General features: G+C 40.2%; 1 protein-coding gene across 1 annotated transcript in view; it reads left to right on the top strand.

The window, feature by feature from the left end:
• Nucleotides 1–23576, top strand: part of PPP6R2 (protein phosphatase 6 regulatory subunit 2) — a gene marked incomplete in the record, with an annotated part of 934057 nt that overhangs the window by 504501 nt on the left and 405980 nt on the right. Inside the window, 1 exon segment of the mRNA XM_053716315.1 lies at nt 10276–10397. Within this exon segment, the coding sequence (XP_053572290.1) occupies nt 10276–10397 (122 nt within the window).

The raw sequence follows: 23576 nt of genomic DNA, 5'->3' as shown, positions 1-23576 counted from the left end.
CTACAAGAGGGTTTAGAAAAGGGTTTATCCGCTAGTTCATTAAAAGGACAGATTTCTGCTCTGTCTATTCTTTTACACAAACGTCTGGCAGAGAATCCAGACGTCCAGGCCTTTTGTCAGGCTTTGGCTAGGATTAAGCCTGTGTTTAAAACTGTTGCTCCTCCGTGGAGCTTAAACTTAGTTCTTAAAGTTCTTCAGGGTGTTCCGTTTGAACCCCTTCATTCCATTGATATTAAGCTTTTATCTTGGAAAGTTCTGTTTTTGATGGCTATTTCCTCGGCTCGAAGAGTCTCTGAGTTATCTGCCTTACATTGCGATTCTCCTTGTCTGATTTTTCATTCAGACAAGGTAGTTCTGCGTACTAAACCTGGGTTTTTACCTAAGGATGTTTCTAACAGGAATATCAATTGAGATAGTTGTTCCATCATTATGTCCTAATCCTTCTTCAAAGAAGGAACGTCTTTTGCATAATCTGGACGTAGTCCGTGCCCTGAAGTTCTACTTACAGGCAACTAAGGATTTTCGGCAAACTTCTTCTCTGTTTGTCATTTATTCTGGACAGAGGAGAGGTCAAAAGGCTTCGGCCACCTCTCTCTCTTTTTGGCTTCGTAGCATAATATGTTTAGCCTATGAGACTGCTGGACAGCAGCCTCCTGAAAGAATTACAGCTCATTCCACTAGAGCTGTGGCTTCCACCTGGGCCTTTAAAAATGAGGCCTCTGTTGAACAGATTTGCAAGGCTGCAACTTGGTCTTCACTTCATACCTTTTCAAAATTTTACAAATTTGACACTTTTGCTTCTTCGGAGGCTGTTTTTGGGAGAAAGGTTCTACAGGCAGTGGTTCCTTCTGTTTAATGTTCCTGCCTTGTCCCTCCCATCATCCGTGTACTTTAGCTTTGGTATTGGTATCCCATAAGTAATGGATGACCCGTGGACTGAACACACTTAACAAGAGAAAACATAATTTATGCTTACCTGATAAATTTATTTCTCTTGTAGTGTGTTCAGTCCACGGCCCGCCCTGTCTTTTTTTGAGGCAGTTCTAAATTTTAATTAAAGCTCCAGTCACCACTGCACCCTTTAGTTTCTCCTTTCTCGTCTTGTTTTGGTCGAATGACTGGATATGACATGTGAGGGGAGGAGCTATATAGCAGCTCTGCTTGGGTGATCCTCTTGCAACTTCCTGTTGGGAAGGAGAATATATCCCATAAGTAATGGATGACCCGTGGACTGAACACACTACAAGAGAAATAAATTTATCAGGTAAGCATAAATTATGTTTTTTTTACCACAAGAATATAAAGATTATTTACATTTTAATTATCACTTGCAGTAGAAAAAAAATCACAATTAAAAAGCAAACAGCCACAAAAACTATCACTAGATGCCGGTCCGCCTGCAATAAATGTCCCCTGCATTTCTGGTTGAGAAAAACACTGCACAAGTGCAATTTGAAATAGCTAACTGAAAAATATTAAACGTGCACTACTAAACTGTCATACAAGAAAAAAGCTACGTGGACAAGAAGAAAGCTGTGGGTGGAACTTAGTGGCCATTTTCAGCTGCAAACAAACGATTATTTAAAGGTTTCCTGTACTTCCTGCAAGCTTATAGAAGTGGCACCCTTTGCAAGATGCTTGTCTGGTATGTATCAATAAGTGATAAAGAATAAGTATTTGGTCTAGACTGTCTTTAAGCTTTTGATTCATTAGGCTTATTTGGAGTCTGTTAGGTCCAGCTCATTCTACTGGTTCAGTCTCCACTCGTGGGCTTTTCTGAATGAAACTTCAGTTGATCAGATTTGCAAAGCAGCAACTTGGTCTTATTTGCATACATTTACTAAATTCTACCGTTTTGATGTATTTGCCTCTTCGGAAGCAGTTTTTGGTAGAAAAGTTCAGGCAGCTGTTTAAGTTTGATTCCTCTGCTTATGATTTTTAAGTTTTTTCTTTTTTTTTACTCTTTTTTTTTTTTACTCTTGGACTATTGCCAATTACATGAAATAAAACATAATTTAAGTAAGAACTTACCTGATAAATTCATATTTATTTCTCTTACATGGTGTATCCAGTCCACGGATTCATCCTTACTTGTGGGATATTCTCATTCCCTACAGGAAGTGGCAAAGAGAGCACACAGCAGAGCTGTCCATATAGCTCCCCCTCAGGCTCCGCCCCCCCAGTCATTCTCTTTGCCGCTCTAACAAGTAGCATCTCCACGGGAGGGTAAAGTAAATGTGGTGTTAGATTTGTAGTTTTTATTTCTTCAATCAAAAGTTTGTTATTTTAAAATAGTGCCGGTTTGTACTATTTACTCTGTGGCAGAAAGTGATGAAGATTTCTGCTGAGAGGAAAACGATTTTAGCATTTTGTAACTAAAGTCCATTGCTGTTCCCACACAGGACTGTTGAGTACCAGAAAACTTAAGTTGGGGGGAACAGTTTGCAGCCTTAACTGCTTTAAGGTATGTTTCAGTCATTTTTTCTAGTCAAGACTTAGTAATGCTAGAAGACTGACAAGAATCCCCATGTAGGAAAGGTAAGCCATATTCTGAGACTTAGTATAGAAGGAAGGCTTATTTGAAAGGGCTCAAACACTGGTGGACACTGTTAAGGGGCAATCAATTATTTTTTTACAAAAATCTGATATTTATACAAGTTTATATTACATTTGAAACACTTTTTTGGGGTTTATTCCGCATGGTATATATTTAGACACCTATTTTGGGTTGGGAAGGCCCCACAACTCCAGAGTGAAGAGGGAGGGGGCCTGAAATTCGCGCCTCAGTTGCGCAGTTGATTTTACAGACAGCTTCATGCAGCTCCATGTGAAGAGTCCAGAGATTACTTGAGGACTTCAGAGAGGCTTATTTTCGATCAAAACTAATCCCCAGGGAAGGTAGGGCCACATCAGAGGCTGTGGCTTGGTGCTGTAGTTTGCTAACCGGTTGCCAGATTTAATTTGCTCCGGTTTGGGCAGTAAGGGGTTAATTGACTTGAAATTTACTGTGCAATCATTTCAAAGCATTAGGATCATATGGTGAAAATTTCATAGGGATTGGATGATTTTTGGAGATTTAGTAAAAAAGTGTGCGCTTTTTATTATTTAAAGGCACAGTACCGTTTTTTCAAAAATTGTATTTTACTGTATTTGAGTGCTGTCTAAGTCTGTTTAACATGTCTGAGCCTACAGATAGACCTTGTTCTATGTGTTTAATAGCCATGGCGGTACCCCCTTTACATTTGTGTTTAAAGTGTGCTAAGGTATCGAAACATTTTAAAGACCATGCAGTGACACTTAAAAATTTAGCCCAAGATGATTCTTTAACGGAAGGTAACGAGGATAGTCCTCCTTCCTCTCCCCATGTGTCGACACCAGTTACGCCCACGCAAGCGATGCCTAGTACCTCTAGCGCATTGGCCCCTATTACATTACAACAATTAGCAGCAGTCATGGATAATTCCCTTGCGGCATTTCTATCCAAACTGCCAGTTTTTCCTAAAAAGTGTGATAGCTCAGTTTTAAGAACAGAGGATGAGCAATCAGAAGCTTTGGATGATTTATCCATTGTACCCTCACAACACTCTGAAGTGGCAGTGAGGGATGTACTGTCCGAGGGAGAAATTTCTGACACAGGAAAGGTTTCTCAGCGGGCAGAATCAGATTCCTTAGCGTTTAAATTTAAGCTGGAACACCTCCGCGTCCTGCTTAAGGAGGTTTTAGCTACGCTGGATGATTGTGACCCCATGGTGGTCCCAGAAAAATTGTGTAAAATGGACAAGTTTCTAGAAGTCCCTGTATACACTGATGCGTTTCCGATCCCGAAGAGGGTGGCGGATATTGTGACTAGGGAGTGGGAGAGACCAGGTGTACCTTTTGTCCCCCCCCCCTATCTTTAAGAAAATGTTCCCCATAACTGACCCCAGGCGGGACGCGTGGCAGACGGTCCCTAAGGTAAAGGGAGCAGTTTCAACATTAGCCTAGCGCACAACCATACCAATAGAAGACAGTTGTGCTTTCAAAGATCCTATGGATAAAAAATTAGAAGGTTTACTAAAGAAAATATTTGTTCAACAAGGTTTCCTTTTTCAACCGATTGCCTGCATTATATTCCTGTAACTACTGCAGCAGCTTTTTGGTTTGAGGCGCTGGAGGAGTCGCTCCAGAGGGAGACTTCATATGACGAAGTCATGGATAGAATTCATGCTCTAAAGCTGGCTAATTCTTTTATCACAGATGCCGCTTTACAATTAGCTAAGTTAGTGGCGAAAAATTCTGGTTTTGCCATTATGGCGCGAAGAGCGCTTTGGCTCAAATCGTGGTCGGCTGACGTGTCGTCCAAAACAAAATTACTAAATATTCCTTTCAAGGGAAAGACCCTATTCGGCCCAGAGTTGAAAGAAATTATTTCGGATATCACTGGGGGAAAGGGCCATGCCCTTCCACAAGATAGACCGTTTAAGGCCAAAAACAAGGCTAATTTACGCTCCTTTCACAACTTCAGGAGCGGACCTGCTTCAACCTCTGCAACCGCAAAGCAAGAGGGTAATGCTTCCCAGCCCAAAGCAACCTGGAAGCCTTTGCAGGGCTGGAACAAGGGTAAACAGGCCAAGAAGCCTGCAGCTGCTACCAAGACAGCATGAAGGGGTAGCCCCCGATCCGGGACAGGATCTGGTAGGGGGCAGACTTTCTTTCTTTGCTCAGGCAAGAGATGTTCCAGATCCCTGGGCATTAGAAATTGTTGCTCAGGGGTATCTTCTAGAATTCAAGGAGGAAGGTTCCACATTTCTCGTTTGTCTTCAGGCCAGACAAAGAAACAGGCGTTCTTACGCTGTGTAGAAGATCTTCTAAAGATGGGAGTGATACACCCAGTTCCAATTGCAGAACAAGGACTGGGCTTTTACTCAAACCTGTTTGTAGTTCCCAAAAAGGAAGGAACTTTCAGGCCAATCCTGGATCTAAAAATTCTAACAAATTCCTCAGAGTTCCATCATTCAAAATGGAAACCATTCGGACAATCTTACCGATGATCCAGGAAGGTCAATATATGACTACCGTGGATCTAAAGGATGCGTACCTACATATTCCTATCCACAAAGATCATCATCAGTTCCTAAGGTTCGCCTTTCTGGACACGCATTACCAGTTCGTGGCCCTTCCTTTCGGGTTGGCCACCGCTCCCAGAATTTTCACAAAGGTGCTAGGGTCCCTTCTAGCGTTACTAAGACTGCGGGGCATAGCAGTAGCACCTTACCTAGACGACATCCTAATACAGGCGTCGTCTTTTCACAGAGCCAAGGCTCATACGGACATTGTTCTGGCCTTTCTAAGGTCTCACGGGTGGAAGGTGAACGTAGAAAAAAGTTCTCTGTCCCCGCTCACAAGGGTTCCCTTCCTGGGAACACTAATAGACTCGGTAGAAATGAAAATATTTCTGACAGAGGTCAGGAAGTCAAAGCTTTAAACTACTTGCCAAGTTCTTCATTCCATTCCTTGGCCTTCTGTAGCTCAGTGCATGGAGGTAATCGGATTAATGGTTGCGGCAATGGACGTTGTCCCTTTTGCCCGAATTCATCTCAGACCACTGCAACTGTGCATGCTCAAACAGTGGAATGGGGATTATGCAGATTTGTCTCCTCAAATACAAATGGACCAGAAAACCAGAGACTCTCTTCTCTGGTGGTTGTCTCAGGATCACCTGTCTCAGGGAATGTGCTTCCGCAGACCGGAGTGGATCATTGTCACGACCGATGCCAGTCTGTTAGGCTGGGGTGCGGTCTGGGACTCCCTGAAAGCTCAGGGCCTATGGTCTAGGGAAGAATCTCTTCTCACGATAAACATTTTGGAACTGAGAGCGATATTCAACACGCTCCAGGCATGGCCTCAACTAGCGGAGGCCAAATTCATCAGATTTCAGTCGGACAACATCACGACTGTAGCGTACATCAATCATCAGGGAGGAACAAAGAGTTCCCTAGCGATGAAGGAAGTAACCAAGATCATTAAATGGGCGGAGGATCACTCCTGCCACCTATCTGCAATTCACATCCCAGGAGTAGACAACTGGGAGGCGGATTTTTTGAGTCATCAGACTTTTCACCAGGGGGAGTGGGAACTCCACCGGGAGGTTTTTGCTCAGCTAACCCAGCTATGGGGCATTCCAGAATTGGATCCGATGGCGTCCCGTCAGAACACCAAACTTCCCCTTTACGGATCCAGGTCCAGGGACCCTAAGGCGGCATTGATAGATGCTCTAGTAGCGCCTTGGTCCTTCAGTCTAGCTTATGTCTTTCCACCGTTTCCTCTTCTCCCTCGGCTAGTAGCCAGAACCAAACAGGAGAAGGCTTCGGTAATTCTGATAGCGCCTGCGTGGCCACGCAGGACTTGGTATGCAGACCTAGTGGACATGTCATCGGTTCCACCATGGAAGCTGCCATCGAGGCAGGATCTTCTAATACAGGGTCCTTTCAAGCATCCAAATCTAGTTTCTCTGCAACTGACTGCTTGGAGATTGAACGCTTAATTCTAGCTAAGCGTGGGTTCTCTGAATCAGTTATAGATACTCTGATCCAGGCCAGAAAGCCTGTCAACAGGAAAATTTACCATAAGATATGGCGGAAATATCTTTGTTGGTGTGATTCCAAGGGTTACTCGTGGAGTAAGATTAGGATTCCAAGGATATTGTCTTTTCTCCAAGAAGGATTGGAGAAGGGATCGTCAGCTAGTTCCTTAAATGGACAGATATCTGCTCTGTCTATCCTGTTACACAAGCGTCTGGCGGAGGTACCAGACGTTCAGGCGTTTGCACAGGCTCTAGTTAGAATCAAGCCTGTCTATTAACCTGTGGCTCCTCCATGGAGTCTGAATTTAGTTCTTTCAGTTCTTCAAGGGGTTCCGTTTGAACCTTTTCATTCCATAGATATTAAGTTATTATCTTGGAAAGTTTTGTTTTTGGTAGCTATTTCTTCTGCTCGAAGAGTTTCAGAATTGTCTGCTTTGCAGTGTAATTCACCCTATCTGGTGTTCCATGCAGATAAGGTTGTTTTACGTACCAAACCTGGTTTCCTTCCAAAAGTGGTTTATAATAAGAATATTAACCAGGAAATCATTGTTCCTTCTCTGTGCCTGTAACAAATATGATATAATTGCTACAATATTTGTTAGAAAAATTAGTTTTTGTTGCTCTTTTGTGAATGAAACCCAAGAGTCACTGATTACTCTAGGTAACAGTACAGTGAGCTAGTTTTTATGTTAAGTAATTTCAGTATTAATGAGAGCAGAGTTTATGCTTTAAAATGTTTCTCACAGCGTGGGCTGACTCTGGTATGAATAGCTTAGCAAGGAGATTAGTAGTTTGAATTGGTATTAAAGCAGTAAGAATCCTTACACAAATGATGAGGTATAAACTGTTAGTTTCCTTCTATCTTCACACACACACACACACCCGAACAATACATGCACTCACAGAAGCTCACAGTTATAGAGAGGAATCCGGCAATGAGCAATACTGAGGTTAAGTGTAGGTAAAACGGTCTTAGATTGAGTTCCGGTATTTGCAGTGGCAATTGGTGAGAAAGTCAATACAAAGTTTTGTATATACACAAGTCAATGAAAGAAATAATACGCTTGAAGTGGAAAACACTTTGATACCTGACCTCCTCGGCGTGTTCAGAGTTTACACAGCAGCGGGTATGTGCGTGACTAACTTCCGGTCCTGCAGACGCTGTGTCCTTGCTGAGAGATTTTGCAGACAGCCGACTCCTGTCAGCGTAACGGTAACTTGAATGAGAGATTCCTGGAAAAAGGCTGTAAAGAGGTTGCCCAATAATGCAAAAGGAATAAGTAACGATATTGTTTTACAAAATAACAATTAGAGCTTAGTAATAGAACTTGTAGTAGGTAGTTTGAAACACAGCAGAACAATCAGAGAAAATTAGGTACTCAGATTAACTGCGGTGCATATGTCCTTCAATATTCAGGCAATGAGATACAGGAACAGGAAGCCTTATATAGGGTTAGAGGCCAAACAGGTGATATACCTTAAAGGTATATCACAGTGCCCTAATCCAGTTTCTAAGAAGGAACGACTGTTACACAATCTTGATGTGGTTCGTGCTTTAAAATTCTATTTAAAAGCAACTAAAGATTTCAGACAAACATCATCTTTGTTTGTTGTCTATTCTGGTAAGAGGAGAGGTCAAAAAGTGACTACTACAGTACCTCTCTTTCCTAAAAAGTGACTACTACCTCTCTTTCCTTCTGGTTGAAAAGCATCATCCAATTGGCATATGAGACTGCTGGACAGCAGCCTCCTGAACGAATTACCGCTCATTCCACCAGAGCTGTGGCTTCCACATGGGCTTTCAAGAATGAGGCTTCTGTTGAACAGATTTGTAAGGCAGCGACTTGGTCTTCACTGCATACTTTTGCCAAATTTTACAAATTCGATACTTTTGCTTCTTCGGAGGCTATTTTTGGGAGAAAGGTTTTGCAAGCAGTGGTGTCTTCCGTTTAAGGTACCTGTCTTGTTCCCTCCCTTCATCCGTGTCCTAAAGCTTTGGTATTGGTATCCCACAAGTAAGGATGAAACCGTGGACTGGATACACCATGTGAGAGAAAACAGAATTTATGCTTACCTGATAAATTACTTTCTCTTACGGTGTATCCAGTCCACGGCCCGCCCTGGCAATTAAGTCAGGTTCAAATTTATTTTTGTAAAACTACAGTCACCACTGCACCCTATGGTTTCTCCTTTTTCTCCTAACCATCGGTCGAATGACTGGGGGGCGGAGCCTGAGGGGGAGCTATATGGACGGCTCTGCTGTGTGCTCTCTTTGCCACTTCCTGTAGGGAATGAGAATATCCCACAAGTAAGGATGAATCCGTGGACTGGATACACCGTAAGAGAAAGTAATTTATCAGGTAAGCATAAATTCTGTTTTCTTTATAACCCCACTACTTGGCTATTAGTTAAACTGAATTGTGGGTGTGGTGGGGGGTGTATTTATAGGCATTTTGAGGTTTGGGAAACTTTGCCCCTCCTGGTAGGAATGTATATCTCATACGTCACTAGCTCATGGACTCTTGCCAATATGAAAGAAATTAATTTATCAGGTAAGTTCTTACATAAATTAAGTTTTTATTATTTATTTTGTCTCCTTTTCCTGTAATTCCATTCTGAAATTGTGAGCTTTTCAGTTCCTGTTTGGAATGTAACAGTGTTTTGCACTTTCTCACAGCCATTGGCTGTGCACACTCTAGTGACCTATTTAGAACCGTCCCTTATTGGTTACTTTCTCTGCTGTGCCCAAAGTTACAGCATGGCAGCTCCCATTGTTTTATAGACACTAAACTTTACTTATTTTGTCAATATTTATATAATTAATGAAACTTTTTAATAAATACATCTACAGGTTATTCTCAGAATAATCTTATCTTTGACTGCATCATTCTATCTAGCGTTTGTTTTAGTGTTTAATGTCCCTTTAAAGCAAAGCCTCCTCATTATAGACTAAACCGTAGGTAGGGAAGCCGCAGAAAATCTATAATGGCAAACGCAAGTCAACTAGAATGTTACTGGTTAGACCAAGGTTGGTGGGTAAATAGTATAGAATAATAAATATCTAATTTCTGATCAAATCTGTAACACAGATATAGTAATTCTCCACATTCTGGGAATGGCTGAAGCCAAATGCACGTTTTTTTTTTCCTTAAAGGGACACTGAACCCAAATTTTTTCTTTTGTGTTTCAGATAGAGCATGCAATTTTAAGCAACTTTCTAATTTACTCCTATTATCAGTTTTTCTTCGTTCACTTGCTATCTTTATTTGAAAAAGGCATCTAAGCTTCTTTTTTGTTTCAGGACTCTGGACAGCACTTTTTTATTGGTGGATGAATTTATCCACCAAACTTACATTCTTGCATTCAAATAAAGATACCAAGAGAACGAAGAAAATTTGATAATAGGAGTAAATTAGAAAGTTGCTTAAAATCTCATGCTCTATCTGAATCACAAAAGAAACAAAAGAAAAAAAATTGGGTTCAGTGTCCCTTTAAATATAAATTCTAGCTGAATTACCTCTCTTTAATACAGTTTTGTAGTGAGTTGTAGTTTGTACATCTTCTGCAACGCTCCAGTGTTGCTTAGTAGTACTCACGTATTTATTACCAGCAGGTGTGTTATTAAGATATCTGCCATAATCAGCCCAAGCCAATGAAGTTATTGTAATGGTATGGCGAACTGAAGCTTTCTTTCTACCATGTGTACCCTGCAGACCAACGTTGCTCTGTTTGAAGCTTGTTGCAACGAGCGAATCCAGCAGTTTGATGATGAAGAGGAAGATATATGGGAGGACAAGGAGATTGGCTATGGAACGCAAGTCAAGTCCAGGACGCGGTGAGTGAAAAAGCCATCCCCTGTTGTCCCCTCTTCCTAATTATCTAAATGCTTTAACTCCTTCTCTGGTCTCTAGAACATTCTTCTCCTCCCCTCCTGTTGCTCACTCATTGCCATAAAGTTTGGTTTTGTTGGCGGATTAGGACCAATGGATTGGTTTTCTCTTTTCTTGCACTTGTCTCTATCCAGTGTTTTCTGCAAGTTCGCCTTGTGTTGGGATGTAAGGATTCCAAACCATTTGTATAATTGTATAGACCATAACACAGCAAGACTTTTCACCCGAGTGTTTAGCATCTGACAAGCACCTCCTTTAACATAAAACACACACACAGAAGACAATATAATAATTGTGCGATGTCATGAAGAACAAATGTTTGTGTTTTTCCCTTAGATAAGCCAGAGCTTTAGCCTTTGTCTAATATTTCAGACAAAAAACTTTCCCAAAATACCTGAGAATTTTTAGGATTTTTGCAATCACCCCATTTAAACAGAAATAGAGCATTGTGTTGTTGTTTTTCTTTCATGTAATTAGCAAGAGTCCATGAGCTAGTGACGTATGGGATATACATTCCTACCAGGAGGGGCAAAGTTTCCCAAACCTCAAAATGCCTATAAATACACCCCTCACCACACCCACAAATCAGTTTTACAAACTTTGCCTCCTATGGAGGTGGTGAAGTAAGTTTGTGCTAGATTCTACGTTGATATGCGCTCCGCAACAGGTTGGAGCCCGGTTTTCCTCTCAGCGTGCAGTGAATGTCAGAGGGATGTGAGGAGAGTATTGCCTATTTGAATGCAATGAGCTCCTTCTACGGGGTCTATTTCATAGGTTCTCTGTTATCGGTCGTAGAGATTCATCTCTTACCTCCCTTTTCAGATCGACGATATACTCTTATATATATATACCATTACCTCTGCTGATTTTCGTTTCAGTACTGGTTTGGCTTTCTACCACATGTAGACGAGTGTCCTGGGGTAAGTAAGTCTTATTTTCTGTGACACTCTAAGCTATAGTTGGGCGCTTTTTTTTATAAAGTTCTAAATATATGTATTCAAACATTTATTTGCCTTGACTCAGGATGTTCAACATTCCTTATTTTCAGACAATCAGTTTCATATTTGGGATAATGCATTTGAATCAATCATTTTTTCTTACCTTAAAAAATTTGACTTTTTCCCTGTGGGCTGTTAGGCTCGCGGGGGCTGAAAATGCTTCATTTTATTGCGTCATTCTTGGCGCAGACTTTTTTGGCACAAAAAATCTTTTCTGTTTCCGGCGGCATACGTGTCGCCGGAAGTTGCGTCATTTTTTGACGTTCTTTTGCGCCAAAAATGTCGGCATTCCGGATGTGTCGTCAATTTTGGCGCCAAAAGCATTTAGGCGCCAAATAATGTGGGCGTCTTATTTGGCGCTAAAAAAATATGGGCGTCGCTTTTGTCTCCACATTATTTAAGTCTCATTTTTCATTGCTTCTGGTTGCTAGAAGCTTGTTCTTTGGCATTTTTTCCCATTCCTGAAACTGTCATTTAAGGAATTTGATAAATTTTGCTTTATATGTTGTTTTTTATCTTACATATTGCAAGATGTCTCATGTTGCATCTGAGTCAGAAGATACTTCAGGAAAATCGCTGCCTGGTGCTGGAACTACCAAAGCTAAGTGTATCTGCTGTAAACTTTTGGTAGCTGTTCCTCCAGCTGTTGTTTGTATTAAATGTCATGACAAACTTGTTAATGCAGAAAATATTTCCTTTAGTAAAATACCATTACCTGTTGCAGTTCCATCAACATCTAATGTTCAGAGTGTTCCTGATAACATAAGAGATTTTGTTTCTGAATCTATTAAGAAGGCTATGTCTGTTATTCCTCCTTCTAGTAAACATAAAAAGTCTTAAAACTTCTCTTTATCCAGATGAATTTTTAAATGAACATCATCATTCTGATTCTAATGATTCTTCTGGTTCAGAGGATTCTGTTTCAGAGGTTGATGCTGATAAATCTTGATATTTATTTAAAATGGAATTTATTCGTTCTTTACTTAAAGAAGTCCTAATTGCATTAGAAATTGAGGATTCTGGTCCTCTTGATACTAAATCTAAACGTTTAGACAAGGTCTTTAAATCTCCTGTAGTTATTCCAGAAGTTTTTCCTGTTCCTGGTGCTATTTCTGAAGGAATTTCCAGGGAATGGAATAATTTGGGTAATTCATTTACTCCTTCTAAACGTTTTAAGCAATTATATCCTGTGCCTTCTGACAGATTAGAGTTTTGGGACTAAATCCCTAAAGTTGATGGGGCTATCTCTACCCTTGCTAAACGTACTACTATTCCTACGGCAGATGGTACTTCCTTTAAGGATCCTTTAGATAGGAAAATTGAATCCTTTCTAAGAAAAGCTTATTTGAGTTCAGGTAATCTTCTTAGACCTGCTATATCTTTGGCGGATGTTGCTGCAGCTTCAACTTTTTGGTTGGAAACTTTAGCGCAACAAGTAACAGATCATGATTCTCATAACATTATTATTCTTCAACATGCTAATAATTTTATCTGTGATGCCATTTTTGATATTATCAGAGTTGATGTCAGGTTTATGTCTCTAGCTATTTTAGCTAGAAGAGCTTTATGGCTTAAAACTTGGAATGCTGATATGTCTTCTAAATCGACTCTACTTTCCCTTTCTTTCCAGGGTAATAAATTATTTGGTTCTCAGTTGGATTCTATTATCTCAACTGTTACTGGTGGGAAAGGAACTTTTTTACCACAGGATAAAAAATCTAAGGTTAAAAACAGGGCTAATAATCGTTTTCGTTCCTTTTGTTTCAACAAAGAACAAAAGCCTGATCCTTCATCCTCAGGAGCAGTTTCAGTTTGGAAACCATCTCCAGTCTGGAATAAATCCAAGCCTTCTAGAAAAGCAAAGCCAGCTTCTAAGTCCACATGAAGGTGCGGCCCTCATTCCAGCTCAGCTGGTAGGGGGCAGATTACGTTTTTTCAAAGAAATTTGGTTCAATTCTGTTCACAATCTTTGGATTCAGAACATTATTTCAGAAGGGTACAGAATTGGTTTCAAGATAAGACCTCCTGCAAAGAGATTCTTTCTTTCCCGTGTCCCAGTAAACCCAGGGAAAGCTCAAGCATTTCTGAAATGTGTTTCAGATCTAGAGTTGGCTGGAGTAATTATGCCAGTTCCAGTTCTGGAACAGGGGCTGGGGTTTTATTTGAATCTCTTCATTGTAACAAAGAAGGAGAATTCCTTCAGACCAGTTCTGGATCTAAAAATATTGAATCGTTATGTAAGGATACCAACATTCAAAATGGTAACTGTAAGGACTATCCTGCCTTTTGTTCAGCAAGGGCATTATATGTCTACAATAGATTTACAGGATGCATATCTGCATATTCCGATTCATCCAGCTCACTATCAGTTTCTGAGATTCTCTTTCCTAGACAAGCATTACCAGTTTGTGGCTCTGCCATTTGGCCTAGCAACAGCTCCAAGAATTTTTACAAAGGTTCTCGGTGCCCTTCTATCTGTAATCAGAGAACAGGGTATTGTGGTATTTCCTTATTTGGACGATATCTTGGTACTTGCTCAGTCTTCACATTTAGCAGAATTTCATACGAATCGACTTTTGTTGTTTCTTCAAAATCATGGTTGGAGGATCAATTCACTAAAAAGTGCATTGATTCCTCAGAGAAGGGTAACCTTTTTGGGTTTCCAGATAGATTCAGTGTCCATGACTCTGTCTTTGACAGACAAGAGACGTCTAAAATTGATTTCAGCTTGTCGAAACCTTCAGTCACAATCATTCCCTTCGGTAGCCTTATGCATGCAAATTCTAGGTCTTATGACTGCTGCATCGGACGCGATCCCCTTTGCTCGTTTTCACATGCGACCTCTTCAGCTCTGTATGCTGAACCAATGGTGCAGGGATTACACAAAGATATCTCAATTAATATCTTTAAAACCGATTGTACGACACTCTCTGATGTGGTGGACAGATCACCATCGTTTAGTTCAGGGGGCTTCTTTTGTTCTTCAGACCTGGACTGTAATTTCAACAGATGCAAGTCTTACAGGTTGGGGAGCTGTGTGGAGGTCTCTGACAGCACAAGGGGTTTGGGAATCTCAGGAGGTGAGATTACCGATCAATATTTTGGAACTCCGTGCAATTTTCAGAGCTCTTCAGTCTTGGCCTCTTCTGAAGAGAGAATCGTTCATTTGTTTTCAGACAGACAATGTCACAACTGTGGCATACATCAATCATCAAGGAGGGACTTACAGTCCTCTGGCTATGAAAGAAGTATCTCGAATTCTGGTTTGGGCGGAATCCAGCTCCTGTCTAATCTATGCGGTTCATATTCCAGGAATAGACAATTGGGAAGTGGATTATCTCAGTCGCCAAACGTTGCATCCGGGCGAATGGTCTCTTCACCCAGAGGTATTTCTTCAGATTGTTCAAATGTGGGAACTTCCAGAAATAGATCTGATGGCTTCTCATCTAAACAAGAAACTTCCCAGGTATCTGTCCAGATCCCGGGATCCTCAGGCGGAGGCAGTGGATGCATTATCACTTCCTTGGAAGTATCATCCTGCCTATATCTTTCCGCCTCTAGTTCTTCTTCCAAGAGTAATCTCCAAGATTCTGAAGGAATGCTTGTTTGTTCTGCTGGTAGCTCCAGCATGGCCTCACAGGTTTTGGTATGCGGATCTTGTCCGGATGGCCTCTTGCCAACCGTGGACTCTTCCGTTAAGACCAGACCTTCTGTCGCAAGGTCCTTTTTTCCATCAGGATCTGAAATCCTTAAATTTAAAGGTATGGAGATAGAAGGCTTGATTCTTGGTCAAAGAGGTTTCTCTGACTCTGTGATTAATACTATGTTACAGGCTCGTAAATCTGTATCTAGAGAGATATATTATAGAGTCTGGAAGACTTATATTTCTTGGTGTCTTTCTCATCATTTTTCCTGGCATTCTTTTAGAATTCCGAGAATTTTACAGTTTCTTCAGGATGGTTTAGATAAAGGTTTGTCCGCAAGTTCCTTGAAAGGTCAAATCTCTGCTCTTTCTGTTCTTTTTCACAGAAAGATTGCTAATCTTCCTGATATTCATTGTTTTGTACACGCCTTGGTTCGTATAAAACCTGTCATTAAGTCAATTTCTCCTCCTTGGAGTTTGAATTTGGTTCTGGGGGCTCTTCAAGCTCCTCCGTTTGAACCTATGCATTCATTGGACATTAAATTACTTTCTTGGAAAGTTTTGTTCCTTTTGGCCATCTCTTCTGCCAGAAGAGTCTCTGAATTGTCTGCTCTTTCTTGTGAGTCTCCTTTTCTGATTTTTCATCAGGATAAGGCAGTGTTGCGAACTTCTTTTGAATTTTTACCTAAGGTTGTGAATTCCAACAACATTAGTAGAGAAATTGTAGTTCCTTCATTATGCCCTAATCCTAAGAATTCTAAGGAGAAATCATTGCATTCTTTGGATGTTGTTAGAGCTTTGAAATATTATGTTGAAGCTACTAAGACTTTCCGAAAGACTTCTAGTCTATTTGTCATCTTTTCCGGTTCTAGAAAAGGCCAGAAAGCTTCTGCCATTTCTTTGGCATCTTGGTTGAAATCTTTAATTCATCATGCCTATGTTGAGTCGGGTAAAACTCCGCCTCAGAGGATTACAGCTCATTCTACTAGGTCAGTTTCTACTTCCTGGGCGTTTAGGAATGAAGCTTCGGTTGATCAGATTTGCAAAGCAGCAACTTGGTCTTCTTTGCATACTTTTACTAAATTCTACCATTTTGATGTGTTTTCTTCTGAAGCAGTTTTTGGTAGAAAAGTACTTCAGGCAGCTGTTTCAGTTTGAATCTTCTGCTTATGTTTTCATTTAAACTTTATTTTGGGTGTGGATTATTTTCAGCGGAATTGGCTGTCTTTATTTCTCCAACATAGGTGTGTCCGGTCCACGGCGTCATCCTTACTTGTGGGATATTCTCTTCCCCAACAGGAAATGGCAAAGAGCCCAGCAAAGCTGGTCACATGATCCCTCCTAGGCTCCGCCTTCCCCAGTCATTCTCTTTGCCGTTGCACAGGCAACATCTCCACGGAGATGGCTCAGTGTTTTTTGTTGTTTAAATGGAAACATTCTGGAACTGAGAGCGATATTCAATGCTCTCAAGGCTTGGCCTCAACTAGCAAAGGCCAAATTCATAAGGTTTCAATCAGACAACATGACGACTGTTGCATATATCAACCATCAGGGGGGAACAAGGAGTTCCCTGGCGATGGAAGAAGTGACCAAAGTAATTCAATGGGCGGAGCTTCACTCCTGCCACTTGTCTGCAATCCACATCCCAGGAGTGGAAAATTGGGAAGCGGATTTTCTGAGTCGTCAGACATTTCATCCGGGGGAGTGGGAACTCCATCCGGAAATCTTTGCCCAAATAACTCAATTATGGGGCATTCCAGACATGGATCTGATGGTGTCTCGTCAGAACTTCAAGGTTCCTTGCTACGGGTCCAGATCCAGGGATCCCAAGGCGACTCTAGTAGTTGCACTAGTAGCGCCCTGGACCTTCAACCTAGCTTATGTGTTCCCACCGTTTCCTCTCATTCCCAGGCTGGTAGCCAGGATCAATCAAGAGAGGGCTTCGGTGATCTTGATAGCTCCTGCGTGGCCACGCAGAACTTGGTATGCAGACCTGGTGAATATGTCATCGGCTCCACCATGGAAGCTACCTTTGAGACGGGACCTTCTTGTTCAAGGTCCGTTCGAACATCCGAATCTGGCATCACTCCAACTGACTGCTTGGAGATTGAACGCTTGATTTTATCAAAGCGTGGGTTCTCAGATTCTGTCATTGATACTCTTATTCAGGCTAGAAAGCCTGTAACTAGGAAAATTTACCATAAAGTATGGAAGAAATATATCTGTTGGTGCGAATCGAAAGGATTCCCATGGAACAGGGTAAAAATTCCTAAGATTCTATCCTTTCTACAAGAGGGTTTGGAGAAAGGATTATCTGCAAGTTCTTTGAAGGGACAGATTTCTGCTTTATCTGTTTTACTTCACAAGAAGCTGGCGGCTGTGCCAGATGTTCAGGCTTTTGTTCAGGCCCTGGTTAGAATCAAGCCTGTTTACAAACCTTTGACTCCTCCTTGGAGTCTCAATTTAGTTCTTTCAGTTCTTCAAGGGGTTCCGTTTGAACCCTTACATTCCGTAGATATTAAGTTATTATCTTGGAAAGTTTTGTTTTTGGTTGCAATTTCTTCTGCTAGAGGAGTTTCAGAGTTATCTGCTCTGCAGTGTTCTCCTCCTTATCTGGTGTTCCACGCAGATAAGGTGGTTTTGCGTACTAAACCTGGTTTGCTTCCGAAAGTTGTTTCTAACAAAAATATTAACCAGGAGATAGTTGTGCCTTCTTTGTGTCCGAATCCAGTTTCAAAGAAGGAACGTTTGTTGCACAATTTGGATGTAGTTCGTGCTCTAAAATTCTATTTAGAGGCTACAAAGGATTTCAGACAAACATCTTCCTTGTTTGTTGTTTATTCCGGTAAAAGGAGAGGTCAAAAAGCAACTTCTACCTCTCTCTCTTTTTGGCTTAAAAGCATCATCAGATTGGCTTATGAGACTGCCGGACGGCAGCCTCCTGAAAGAATCACAGCTCATTCCACTAGGGCTGTGGCTTCCACATGGGCCTTCAAGAACGAGGCTTCTGTTGATCAGATATGTAAGGCAGCGACTTGGTCTTCACTGCACACTTTTACCAAATTTTACAAATTTGATACTTTTGCTTCTTCTGAGGCTATTTTTGGGAGAAAGGTTTTGCAAACCGTGGTGCCTTCCATCTAGGTGACCTGATTTGCTCCCTCCCATCATCCGTGTCCTAAAGCTTTGGTATTGGTTCCCACAAGTAAGGATGACGCCGTGGACCGGACACACCTATGTTGGAGAAAACAGAATTTATGTTTACCTGATAAATTACTTTCTCCAACGGTGTGTCCGGTCCACGGCCCGCCCTGGTTTTTTAATCAGGTCTGATGATTTAATTTCTCTAACTACAGTCACCACGGTATCATATGATTTCTCCTATGCAAATATTCCTCCTTTACGTCGGTCGAATGACTGGGGAAGGCGGAGCCTAGGAGGGATCATGTGACCAGCTTTGTTGGGCTCTTTGCCATTTCCTGTTGGGGAAGAGAATATCCCACAAGTAAGGATGACGCCGTGGACCGGACACACCGTTGGAGAAAGTAATTTATCAGGTAAACATAAATTCTGTTTTTATCCCTCCCTCTCTAGTGACTCTTGCGTGGAAAGATCCACATCTTGGGTATTCATTATCCCATACGTCACTAGCTCATGGACTCTTGCTAATTACATGAAAGAAAACATAATTTATGTAAGAACTTACCTGATAAATGCATTTCTTTCTTATTAGCAAGAGTCCATGAGGCCCACCCTTTTTTGTGGTGGTTATGATTTTTTTGTATAAAGCACAATTATTCCAATTCCTTATTTTTTATGCTTTCGCACTTTTTTCTTATCACCCCACTTCTTGGCTATTTGTTAAACAGATTTGTGGGTGTGGTGAGGGGTGTATTTATAGGCATTTTGAGGTTTGGGAAACTTTGCCCCTCCTGGTAGGAATGTATATCCCATACGTCACTAGCTCATGGACTCTTGCTAATATGAAAGAAATGCATTTATCAGGTAAGTTCTTACATAAATTATGTTTTTTTTATTTATTTAAAAAAAACAATAATAAAAAATATATATATATATATATATATATATATATATGTGTATACATGTGTGTGTGTGTGTGTATGTATGTATGTATGTATGTATGTATGTATGTATATATATATATATATATATTTCTTTCATGTAATTAGCAAGAGTCCATGAGCTAGTGACGTATGGGATATACATTCCTACCAGGAGGGGCAAAGTTTCCCAAACCTCAAAAATGCCTATAAATACACCCCTCACCACACCCACAAATCAGTTTTACAAACTTTGCCTCCTGTGGAGGTGGTGAAGTAAGTTTGTGCTAGATTCTTCGTTGATATGCGCTCCGCAGCAGGTTGGAGCCCGGTTTTCCACTCAGCGTGCAGTGAATCTCAGAGGGATGTGAAGAGAGTATTGCCTATTTGAATTCAATGATCTCCTTCTACGGGGTCTATTTCATAGGTTCTCTGTTATCGGTCGTAGAGATTCATCTCTTACCTTCCTTTCCAGATCGACGATATACTCTTATATATACCATTACCTCTACTGATTCTCGTTTCAGTACTGGTTTGGCTTTCTACAAACATGTAGATGAGTGTCCTGGGGTAAGTAAGTCTTATTTTCTGTGACACTCTAAGCTATGGTTGGGCACTTTTATATAAAGTTCTAAATATATGTGTTTAAACATTTATTTGCCTTGATTCAGGATGTTCAACGTTCCTTATTTCAGACAGTCAGTTTCATATTTGGGATAATGCACATGAATTAATAATTTTTTTCTTACCTTAAAATTTGACTTTTTTCCTGTGGGCTGTTAGGCTCGCGGGGGCTGAAAATGCTTCATTTTATTGCGTCATTCTTGGCGCGGACTTTCTTGGCGCAAATTTTTTTTTGTCATTTCCGGCGTCATACGTGTCGCTGGAAGTTGCGTAATTTTTTTGACGTTTTTGCGCAAAAAAATGTCGGCGTTACCGGATGTGGCGCCATTTTGGCGCCAAAAGCATTTCGGCGCCAAATAATGTGGGCGGCTTTTTTGGCGCTAAATATTCGAGCGTCATTGTTGTCTCCACAATATTTAAGTCTCATTATTTATTGCTTCTGGTTGCTAGAAGCTTGTTCATTGTCATTTTTTCCCCATTCCTGAAACTGTCATTTAAGGAATTTGATCATTTTTGCTTTATATGTTTTTTCTATTACATATTGCAAGATGTCTCAGATTGTCCCTGAATCAGAAGCTAAGTTCATTTATTTTAAATGTTATAAATGTTTATCTTTAGCTATGGTTTGTAATAAGGTATTATGATATACTTTTACATGCAGAATCCATTAGTGTTTATGCTTTATATATTTCCGTTCTTACATTTTATGTACAAGAAATATTAAGAAGATTTATAAGAAATATTTTCTGATTCTATTTTAAAGGCTTTGTCTGTCTGACTTTGTGCCTTCTAATAAAATTTTTAGGTCTTTTTCACTTTTTTAATTATTGAAGTTTCTAATGACCAACAACATACTGATTTATCCTTCTCTGATGATGTTTTTTTCTCTTTCAGAAATTTTCTTCATCAGATATTGACACTAACAAATCTACTTTTTTATTTTTCTATTATTAAAGTACATTTGTTCTTTGTTGAAAAGGTGTTGATTATTTTGGATATTTAGGTAACTAGTTCTTTAAGACTAGCTGACACTATTTCTGCCTATTTATTTCTTCTGTGTTTTCAGAGGTTTTCTTTCCAATTCCCCATTCTAGGGAATGGAATAGGCTGAGAATTTTCTTTTATTCCTTTTTCAAAGGTTTTAAACTATATTCTTTGCCAGCAGTTAAATTCAATTTGGAGGGTTCTCCAATTTATTGGGGCTATCTCTACTTCTACTAATTATGCTATTGTTTCTATAGCAAAATAGTATTTATTTTCCTTTAGATAGTTGTATCTTATTTATGGAAAATTATTTAGTTTCAGGTACTTTTCTTGGTCCTGTGATTTATTTGGATATTGCAATTGCTTCATTTTTTCTGTTTACTTTAAGATCAAGTATCAGATTATGATTTATTTTAGCATTGTTAAAGGACAACATTTACTAGACTTGGTGCTGTTGCATTTGTCTTGTTGTTTTGCATTTATTGATTATGCAAGTCCACTGTATTGACTGGTCCTTTTAACTGGACTATCATGCTAATAATTCCATTTGTGTCTTCATTTTATTGAATATTTTCGCAAATGAGGGTTAATCTATGTCTTTAGCTATTTTAGCTAGAAGAATTTTGTTCTAAGATAATCAATTATTTGTTTTTATAATTGGATTCAATTCTTAACTGTTACTCTGGGCTTCAAGATTGAGTTCTAAGACTAAAACTTTTAGCTTATACTAGTTTAATTGTTCTTATTAAGGAACGAATTCCTGAGTTCTTTCCCAAGTAACATGTTTGTAATTGGGGTTCGAAATCAGCTCCCTAATATTGCGATGTACGTGCCGTATTCCAGCTTGGCTGGTAAGGGGCAGGTTAAGACTTCTTTGAAAATTATTTGGTTCCATTTTGTCCAAATTTCTTTAATTTTATTCCAGTAAGGCTAACACTTTCTTTAAGTGTGTTTCTGTCCTATATATTTTGGGTACTGTTGAAGCATGGCTGGGCACCCATGGGGTTCAAGCGCTGCTCAGACCTGGAATCTTCTGGGGTATTTCTTACAGTTCCTTTTTTTTTAGGAACCGGGTTTGGAGTTTTATTCAAACTATTTTGCCTTTTTATGGTCATTGATAGCATTATTTGTTTTCATTAGATACAATAAATGCATATTTCTCCAACATAGGTGTGTCCGGTCCACGGCGTCATCCTTACTTGTGGGATATTCTCCTCCCCAACAGGAAATGGCAAAGAGCCCAGCAAAGCTGGTCACATGATCCCTCCTAGGCTCCGCCTACCCCAGTCATTCTCTTTGCCGTTGTACAGGCAACATCTCCACGGAGATGGCTTAGAGTTTTTTAGTGTTTAACTGTAGTTTTTATTATTCAATCAAGAGTTTGTTATTTTGAAATAGTGCTGGTATGTACTATTTACTCAGAAACAGAAAAGAGATGAAGATTTCTGTTTGTATGAGGAAAATGATTTTAGCAACCGTAACTAAAATCCATGGCTGTTCCACACAGGACTGTTGAGAGCAATTAACTTCAGTTGGGGGAACAGTGTGCAGTCTCTTGCTGCTTGAGGTATGACACATTCTAACAAGACGATGTAATGCTGGAAGCTGTCATTTTCCCTATGGGATCCGGTAAGCCATGTTTATTACGATCGTAAATAAGGGCTTCACAAGGGCTTATTAAGACTGTAGACTTTTTCTGGGCTAAATCGATTCATTATTAACACATATTTAGCCTTGAGGAATCATTTTATCTGGGTATTTTGATATAATAATATCGGCAGGCACTGTATTAGACACCTTATTCCTTAGGGGCTTTCCCAAAGCATAAGCAGAGCCTCATTTTCGCGCCGGTGTGGCGCACTTGTTTTTGAGAGGCATGGCATGCAGTCGCATGTGAGAGGAGCTCTGATACTTAGAAAAGACTTTCTGAAGGCGTCATTTGGTATCGTATTCCCCTTTGGGCTTGGTTGGGTCTCAGCAAAGCAGATACCAGGGACTGTAAAGGGGTTAAAGTTTAAAACGGCTCCGGTTCCGTTATTTTAAGGGTTAAAGCTTCCAAATTTGGTGTGCAATACTTTTAAGGCTTTAAGACACTGTGGTGAAAATTTGATAAATTTTGAACAATTCCTTCATGTGTTTTTGCAATTGCAGTAATAAAGTGTGTTCAGTTTAAAATTTAAAGTGACAGTAACGGTTTTATTTTAAAACGTTTTTGTACTTGTTATCAAGTTTATGCCTGTTTAACATGTCTGAACTACCAGATAGACTGTGTTCTGAATGTGGGGAAGCCAGAATTCCTATTCATTTAAATAAATGTGATTTATGTGATAATGACAATGATGCCCAAGATGATTCCTCAAGTGAGGGGAGTAAGCATGGTACTGCATCATTCCCTCCTTCGTCTACACGAGTCTTGCCCACTCAGGAGGCCCCTAGTACATCTAGCGCGCCAATACTCCTTACTATGCAACAATTAACGGCTGTAATGGATAATTCTGTCAAAAACATTTTAGCCAAAATAAACACTTGTCAGCGTAAGCGCGGCTGCTCTGTTTTAGATACTGAAGAGCATGACGACGCTGATATTAATATCTCTGAAGGGCCCCTAACCCAGTCTGATGGGGCCAGGGAGGTTTTGTCTGAGGGAGAAATTACTGATTCAGGGAACATTTCTCAACAGGCTGAACCTGATGTGATTGCATTTAAATTTAAGTTGGAACATCTCCGCATTCTGCTTAAGGAGGTATTATCCACTCTGGATGATTGTGACAAGTTGGTCATCCCAGAGAAACTATGTAAAATGGACAAGTTCCT

This window comes from Bombina bombina, chromosome 6 (assembly GCF_027579735.1).
Source record: "Bombina bombina isolate aBomBom1 chromosome 6, aBomBom1.pri, whole genome shotgun sequence".
NCBI classification, from domain to species: domain Eukaryota; kingdom Metazoa; phylum Chordata; class Amphibia; order Anura; family Bombinatoridae; genus Bombina; species Bombina bombina.
This window is presented reverse-complemented; position numbering and strand designations above follow the sequence as displayed.